At 56.4% G+C, this 9,049-nt stretch overlaps 1 protein-coding gene across 1 annotated transcript in view; it reads left to right on the forward strand.

The window, feature by feature from the left end:
- Nucleotides 1-7,293, forward strand: part of LOC144730886 (uncharacterized) — a 29,695-nt gene extending 22,402 nt beyond the window's left edge. The window contains exon 3 of the mRNA XM_078611690.1: nucleotides 400-7,293. Coding sequence (XP_078467816.1) covers nucleotides 400-2,244 — 1,845 coding nt within the window. The 3' untranslated portion in view covers nucleotides 2,245-7,293. The remainder of the gene's footprint in view (nucleotides 1-399) is intronic.
- The last annotated feature ends 1,756 nt before the right edge of the window (nucleotides 7,294-9,049 follow it).

Here is a 9,049-nt window from a genome sequence, read left to right on the forward strand (position 1 = left end):
GTTCAGCGACGCGAGCGCCTCCCATCTAGAGGGTCAACGCGCCAACCGCGCGCCTCGCAGACGCGGGCGGTGTCGCGTTTGGACATCGCCACGCGAATCCTGAGACTGCATCGCACTGCAGAACCAAATCAAAGCGCGTCAACCGCCCTCACCGGTGAATCACCGAGCCCGTGAACCCCAACGGGACGACAAACCAAACCGAGAGCCCAACGAACTGCGTCCGGCTCCGTGAGCCACTCGCTCATCGCTTAGCACGTGCCAAGCGATGGGGGAGGCCGTCACGTGGCTCGGTGGCTACGTGGGCTGACGACGACACGCACTTGTTCAGTTATCTATTTTTCTTGTGAATCTGGCCCTCTGCGTTAAACCATTTGCTAAATAAGTCGCTTGTCACCGCAGGGCGAGGTCGTGACCGACGGCTCGGGGTCACCGGGAAATCTGCTGCTGCTGCCGACGGCGTCGACGCTGGGTGAGCCCCCCGTGGGGGGCGCCGCCGTGCCCCCCCAAGAAAAGACGACAACGACGCTGCTGCCGCTGCCGGCGGCGGTGGCCGTGGCTCAGGCCGGCCGGGCCCTGGCATCTACGTTGGCCTCCCGAGGGACCGGGGAGGCTGCCGCGACTCCAGAGACTCAGGAGCCTCCTGCGACATCTGCTGCTGCTTCTATTATCACTGCTACAGGTGCCCCTGCCGCACCTGCTGTTGCTCCTGTTGCTGCTGTTGCTCCTGTTGCTGCTGTTGGTCCTACCACTGCTGCTCCTGCTGGTGCTGCGAATGGGTCAACTGCCACTATTGCTGCTGTTGCTGCAGCTGCAGCTGCATCCGTTGAAGAGAAGTCACGAAATATGAAGCGCAGTGGCACCGAGTTGGTGACTGCGACGCAGCCATCGCTTACAACGGCTTCATCATCAGCAGCAGCATCATCAGTAGCAGCGGTGGCGGTGGCACTTTCACCAGCATCGTCATCATCACCTCCGCGAGCAACAGCATCGTCGACGACGTCTGCGCCACCAAATGCAACGCTGTCGACTATATCCGCAACGACACCAACACCATCATCATCATCGTCGTCATCTTTACCACTTTCAACAATGTCATCGACATTACTACCATCAGTACCATCGTCGCCGCCACCATCGGCACAATCATTATCACCAACATCAGCACCAACACGTTCATCATTCTCCCCTTCGATATCATCATCGCCAACATCACCATCGTCGTCATTATCATCAACAGCGAATTCAACCGGCTCATCGCCACCATCAACATCATCAGCAGCGTCACAATCACCCACACAGCCATCATCAACAATACTGTCATCATCATCAACATCACCGCCGCCGCCTTCATCACCGCCACCAGACCCACCATCACCGCCACTATCACCGCCACCACCAACAACAACATCCACACCTCCCACGCTCAACTCCACCGCCACCCGCCCTCAACCTCAGACCACAGCAAACGGCACGGACATCACCGCCCCACCGCTGGGCCTGTGGCAGGGCGGGAGCCTGTACCTCCTCGTCGGCGGCATCGCCGCGCTGGTGGCCTTCGCCGCCGGCGTCGCGGCCTTCGCCGTCTACCGGTGCCGCCGGCGGCAGCGGCGCGGCCGCGGCAGCTACCGGCCGGCCGCCTCGCCGATGCCGTCCAACTACTACGCCTCGGTGCGCTCCACCTTCGCCCCGGCGGGCACGGCCCGACGCCTCAACGTGGCCAAGGAAGCGTCCAGGGCGGCGCGCTTCAACTCGTGGGCCGGCCCCGCGCCCCTCGCCTCCGCCTACGACCGCGACGACGCCGACGGCCCCCGCGAGACGGCGGCCCTGCTCGACATCGACGCCGACCTCGACGGGCCGGACGGAGGAGGCGGCGGAGACCCGAGGGCCGCCGCGACGGGGAGTCCGTCGGGGGCCACGTCCCCCGGTTCGTGCGGCGGCCTCGTGACGTTCAGGCGAGCGTCGGCGGCGGGGCTCGCGGCGGCTTCCGTGCCGCGCCTCAACCTCAGCCCGGGGCCCCACGACCCTGACGGGGCCCAGCTGGCCGGGGAGTGGCACCTCATCCGCCTGCACAGCGCGCACGGGCCCCGCAGGGCGGTGGCGACGGCGGCGCTGACGGCCGAGAGGGACGGGGGCGACCCGGCGGACGGGAAGGAGGAGGCGGTGATGGTGAACGGCGTGGGGAGCGCGCGGGGTGGCCTCGGAGGCGAACGCGGCTCCTCCTTGACTCTGACCACGGAGTTGTGAACTCTGTGAACTTTGCAAAAGGGGAACTGTTATCGAGTTGACCTCTGCGAGGTCAAGTTCAGGTCAGCGTATGCCACTGCAGGCGGAGGCTGTGTTTTTGTTTGTTTGAAGAGGGGCAATTGAGATGTAGCGCACCGTAACTCTGCGTGTGTATACGAGATGTGGAATCATTGACCACCCCCCCCCACTCTCACCCCAGAGTTTGATGAATCGTCACAAATGCGAGGTCACGATTCGATTGAAGATCTCGTTACTTTGCGTCTGTTTGTTGGCGCTTTCAAGCGAGCTGAGGCACGGGCAGTCACCCCTTCCACAAACGGAACATGAAATAATCTCCCAAATGTGACTGCGGGACACAGCAACACGCAGTGGAAGACATCGTGAACTCATGTCCACTGTGAGCCTATGGATCTTCTATGTGTGAGTCTATGGGTCTCTGCGTGAGTCTATGTGTCTCTGCGTTAGTCTGTGATTCTCTATGTGAGTTTGTGGATCTCTGTGTGAGTCTATGGGTCTCTGTGTGAGTATATTGGTCTCTGTGTGAGTCTATTGATCTCTGAATCTACGGGTCTCCATGTGAGTCTGTGGGTGCCTGCTTGACTCTATGGGTCTTTGTGTGAGTCAATGGGTCTCTGCATGAGTCTACTAGTCTCTGCGTGAGTCTATGGGTCCCCACGTGAGTCTATGAGTCTCTCTGCGAGTCTATGGGTCTCTGTGTGAGTCTGTGGGATTCACGCTCGCTGTGCTCTAAAGCCGTCGGCAGCAGCTGAATTCACAGCGTAGACATCAAATTACAGCTGCGACTCATTGTCCACATGACAGAAGAACAAGTGCTGTACAACTCAAGTTGAAAGCACGAATAACTCTGCAGTGGGCTCACGATAACTCTCATAACGACAATCAAATATGAGTGAAAAAAAACCAGCGCTAAAAGGATTTATCCTCGGTCGCCAATGCGATGGCGTGACTGCTCGGCGAATGAAACCCCAAGGACAAAATGCGCACAATCTGGACAGTGTCACAGAAGCACCACGCATGCGATCCGTTGTTCCTCCTTGTTACCGTTGGCGTCGTCCGCCGTGTTCCTTACAAGCAACCCCGTGCGCACAACGCGCCAGAGTCGTGCTCGCCTCTCGGCACGGGCGATTCGAGGCACGTGAGCATCGAATTGTGTCACTCGTGACGCTTAAATTGCATCGCCTGCCCTGCTGAGCTATGGACCAAAGTGAGGACCTTGATGGTGCGTGGCGATCATGACGATGATGCCAAGTGGCAACGATGATGACGATGATGCTGAGTGACAATACGCACCGAGCCTGGGTTCTTCCAGGCTGCCGGGCACGGGTTTGAAAGTTCACACACCAGCGAGTGATCGTTCCGCTCCGGCACCGTCTGGAATGACATCGCGTTGCCGGCTCGTGGGAGTGATTCCGAGCGGCGGCAGCGGTGACACGACGGGAGCGCGCGCGAGTCCGTGATTTAAACATTTTCCTTGCACGAGGGTGGCTTCAAGGTCACTCCCAGACTGTTGCTTCTGAGGGATGGGGGGCGCTTGGTTGGGCGACGATCCCTGAGGACGAGTGGGAAGAGACGCGTCTCCCGAAACGATTCGAGCCGAGAGACGTTTTGCTTGCGTGCTGCACTGGGCATTTGGGCACTTGGTGCACGGGTGGCAGTGGTGCTGTGTGTGTGAGTGTGCGTGGGTGGCAGTGGTGCTGTGTGTGAGTGTGCGTGGGTGGAAGTGTTGCTGTGTTTGTGAGTGTGCGTGGGTGGGAGTGTTGCTGTGTTTGTGAGTGTGCGTGGGTGGGAGTGGTGCTGTGTGTGTGAGTGTGCGTGGGTGGGAGTGGTGCTGTGTGTGTGAGTGTGCGTGGGTGGGAGTGTTGCTGTGTTTGTGAGTGTGCGTGGGTGGGAGTGGTGCTGTGTGTGTGAGTGTGCGTGGGTGGCAGTGGTGCTGTGTGTGTGAGTGTGCGTGGGTGGCAGTGGTGCTGTGTGTGTGAGTGTGCGTGGGTGGGAGTGTTGCTGTGTTTGTGAGTGTGCGTGGGTGGGAGTGTTGCTGTGTTTGTGAGTGTGCGTGGGTGGGAGTGGTGCTGTGTGTGTGAGTGTGCGTGGGTGGGAGTGGTGCTGTGTGTGTGAGTGTGCGTGGGTGGGAGTGTTGCTGTGTGTGTGAGTGTGCGTGGGTGGGAGTGGTGCTGTGTGTGTGAGTGTGCGTGGGTGGGAGTGGTGCTGTGTGTGTGAGTGTGCGTGGGTGGGAGTGTTGCTGTGTTTGTGAGTGTGCGTGGGTGGGAGTGGTGCTGTGTGTGTGAGTGTGCGTGGGTGGGAGTGTTGCTGTGTGTGTGAGTGTGCGTGGGTGGGAGTGTTGCTGTGTTTGTGAGTGTGCGTGGGTGGGAGTGTTGCTGTGTTTGTGAGTGTGCGTGGGTGGGAGTGGTGCTGTGTGTGTGAGTGTGCGTGGGTGGGAGTGGTGCTGTGTGTGTGAGTGTGTGTGGGTGGGAGTGTTGCTGTGTGTGTGAGTGTGCGTGGGTGGGAGTGGTGCTGTGTGTGTGAGTGTGTGTGGGTAGCGGTGTTGCTGTGTTTGTGAGTGTGTGTGGGTGGGAGTGTTGCTGTGTGTGTGAGTGTGCGTGGGTGGGAGTGGTGCTGTGTGTGTGAGTGTGCGTGGGTGGGAGTGTTGCCGTGTGTGTGAGTGTGCGTGGGTTGGATAGGAGCTGTGCTGTGGATGGAGACTTTTGAGAATCGGTGCAGCGGCCACGATTCTGAAATTAAAACTCCCATCTCCGTTAGCAAAAGTCCGGGACTGACTTGAACCTCCCTCGTGTATAAGAATCCGGATGGTCTCAGCACTTGAGTGTTTGTTGTCGTACAGAGTCCAGTAGGGGCTCATTTTGCCCTGAAGAACCCAGGGACCAGATGGTACTGACGATGAGACGTGTACGAGCAGTGACCTCTGACCTATGTGAAAAAAGCGGTAACCAAAATGTTGACTGTAGTAATGTTACAGGGGTCTTAGACATGTCCAGACTCTCTTCCTTCATTCATTCCTCAAATTCTTGACTTGGGAGTCAGGGGCAGGAGGGAACACGCGGGAGGGGGGGGGGGAGTCAGGGGCAGGAGGAAGACCCCAATCTGACCGGGCGTCGAATATCAAGCACTTGACGGAGTGGAAGCCACCTGGGTGATCGATGCCTGCGATGGACACAGAGAGAGAGAGGGAAGTGGAGATTGCACTGCAAGGAGATTTCGGCGCGGGAAACGGGTGTGCCCCAAATGGCACCAAAAGAGCTTCATGGCTCATCAGATGTTTCAAGTCTAAATACAGAATCTGAAAGATGTTTTGTAAATCGATAAAATATTTACTTAACACGATCTGCACCTTTGCTCGTTGTCCAAATGGTCACAACGAGGATCAAAGGTTTCCTGGTGGTGACAGTGGTAGGTAGGCAAAGCCTACGTGAGGCCTAACGTCACAGGTACGCAAACTAACTTTGTGTAAAACAATGGGGGGGGGGGAGAAAAGAAAGTTGATGAGGTCAAAGGTGGTGGAGGGGCCAAGACCTCAGGAGGCAGAGTTCAGGGCTCACCATGCAATACGGCGTCATTGAGGACTGTGCTTTCGAGAATGATTCACCCCATCCATAAACTACGTGCTAAACTCTTTTATTTTACCAGGTAAGGCCACGCTGAGCCCTACTGTACGGCTCTTTTTCAGAAGCTACCTGGCCACAAATGACAGTTCAACGAAGGGGCTTATTGCGTGGAAATGTATCAGAGAAATACTCAAAACGCACGCTGACTCTAAACGTGGAGGGGAAAACCAGGAGGACCCAGGGAAAAAATCAACGCGACCACAGGGAGAGAGACACGCAGACTCCAAATACACAACAGGGATCGAACCCACGACCTCCTGTATACGAGGCGGAGTTAGTTAACATCTCGGTGTCCCCAGGGTGTCCCGAGTCGGTGGATGCGTGTGGATGACCGAACACAGGCACGGGAACGCGTCCCACGCGTTCAATGCAGCCACCATCGTTGTCCGTGCACGGATTTCACCGGGGGTCGACCCATCTGTGCTGAACGTCGGTGAAGGTGGTTACGACACGGCGACGTCATTTTCGAGAGCAAATCTTCGCGAATGTGAAAATGTCTTTGGCGAGCCAGGGAATGTGAGCCGTCTGATGTTCCCACTTGCATGGTGCATGGGCCGCCCGTGAACCTCTGGTGGTTTGAGCCTCTGGTTTGAACCTTTGGTTTGAGCCTCTGGTTTTATTCAACTCGTCAGGCCATACAGCACTTCAGTAATGTCCATTGCGTGATTACTCGGTGTGGCACAGTCCGAGTTGAGGAATGCAATGTACAATGCTATTTTATTATTATTCCACTCGTTTAACCCAGGGAAGCTTCACCGAGTCTCGTGACTCCTGTTTCAGGAGGGTCCTGCCAGGTTATCGCAGTGTAGTGTGCGACAAAGCTGCCGCTGTTGCAGTTGCAGCTGCTGCTGCGTGTGATCCCAAGCAAGGGATTTGCAGGTACAGCAATACCCCGGTTTACGTCGGAGATGCGTTCCTGAAAGGTGCGACGGCGATTATAGAATCGACGCCAATCGAAGCGAAGTACAGGGGTAGCAGTGGGTGGTGGTGGAGGGCGAAGGCTGAGATGTGATGGATGACGAGAAAGAGCGGACGGTGATGCTGTCAGCGACGTAAGTGTGGGGTTGAGGCGACGCAAATCGGGTCGCGGCGTTAATGATAAAGCGACGACGTCTTTGCAAAACGACGTGAAAGAGACGCAAGTCGGGGTATCGCTGTGTTTGTCTTCAGCAACGGGATGTGTTGGCCGATCAGCACCGGTTACATTGTATAGGTTTTTTTTATTTTAGCTTTGGGAGGAAACCGGGTGATGCCGGAGGTAACCCAAACAATGCCAAGCATTGTTGTTGTTGTTATTGTTTAAAACGATGTATCGCTCTCCTCACTCAGTGCCTTCTCCACACCAGAGGTTGTCTGGTTTTCACCGCCTGTCTCGCCGGCACCCTACAATAAAGATCGGACGAGTTCATTCGATCGGCTCTGCCCGTCTCTGTATGTGCCGTCGTAGCGAGCGTGTGGATTACGGTGGCTCTCTTGAAGATGGACCAGCTTAGATTGAATACAGTATCTGTATCACGTTGTGCTGCTATGAGGCACTTGGGGGAAGCGGTCACATTGACGCAAAAGGTTATCATCGGCCATAAGGTGGGGATGAAACAAACACACACAGCGCACACACACACGCAGCACACACACACACGCAGCACACACACACGCAGCACACACACACGCAGCACACACATACACAGCACACACACACAGCACACACACAGCACACACACAGCACACACACACGCAGCACACACACGCAGCACACACACACACGCAGCACACACACACACACGCAGCACACACACACAGACACACACACGCAGCACACACACACAGACACACACACGCAGCACACACACACAGTCAGCACACACACACACGCAGCACACACACACACAGCACACACACACACACAGCACACACACGCAGCACACACACACACACGCAGCACACACACAGCACACACACACACTGAGAGTGTTTGTGGTGCCACGGTCACCGGAGCAACTCCGCCAGCGCCGCGACTCCCCCCTGGCCCCCACCCTGAGCACACGCACACAGACACAGCACACACGCACACACACACGCAGCACACACGCACACGCAGCACACACGCACACGCAGCGCACACACGCAGCACACACACGCAGCACACACGCACACACACACGCAGCACACACGCACACGCAGCACACACGCACACGCAGCGCACACACGCAGCACACACACGCAGCACACACGCAGCACACACACACGTAGTAGTGGCCTGACGGGGGATCGCCTGGCACCACGGGTTTTCATCCGAAGGGTCCCTAGGAGGGAAGTCCCGCGGTTTCCCGGTGCCAGGAGATTGGCCGACTCTCGCAGGACAGGTCACATTGGGTGCCCCTGAATTGGCTTGCATTGGTATGGGCGCAGCAAAGCGTCGGGGCCGAACTTTTAAACGTTGCGGATCTCTCTCTGCATCGACGCCGGTGGTGCGCGAAATAAATTAATAACACAACTGGCGCGTTCCTTCAGGCGACGACTTTATGCAGTCGGCTGCGTCGGGTGGAAGAGGGAGTACGACACAACATTGACAATCTTCACTCACGCGACGATCTCACTCCACGACTAACTAAACTCAAACGAAACTTTGTATCTTACCAGGCAAGGCCCACTGAGCTATGAAGCTCTTTATCAGAACCGACTTGTCCGCAAATGATAGCTCAACGAAGTGGCTTATCATGTAGAAATGCAGAGCAGCCGCATACTCTAAATGCGTGATGTTGACTCTACATGTGGCGGGACAAACCGGAGGACCCAGAGAAAAATCCACGCGGCTACAGGAGGGAGAGACACGCACATTCCAAAGTTACTGGCGACTGCAAATCCCACGTGTGAAGATGAAGATGATGATGTGGTTGTAGCCGGCAAACTGCAGTCTGTTACATTTTTGGAAGATTCTGGTTCGCGTGTTCTACCTGTGATCGCGTGGAATTTTCTTCAGGTTCTCCGGTTTTTTCGTCCACATTTAGAATCAACATCACGCGTTCAGAGTATTTGGCTGCTATACATGTTCACATGACGATGAGCCACTTCGTTGAGCTATCATTGTGGCCAGGTCGCTTCGGAAAAAGAGCTGTCCAGCTCTGTGGGCCTTATCTGGTAAAATAAATAAAATGTTCACTAGAGTA

The sequence above is a fragment of the Lampetra planeri genome, chromosome 37 (genome assembly GCF_965212315.1).
Source record: "Lampetra planeri chromosome 37, kcLamPlan1.2.h2, whole genome shotgun sequence".
Taxonomy (NCBI): Eukaryota; Metazoa; Chordata; class Hyperoartia; order Petromyzontiformes; family Petromyzontidae; genus Lampetra; species Lampetra planeri.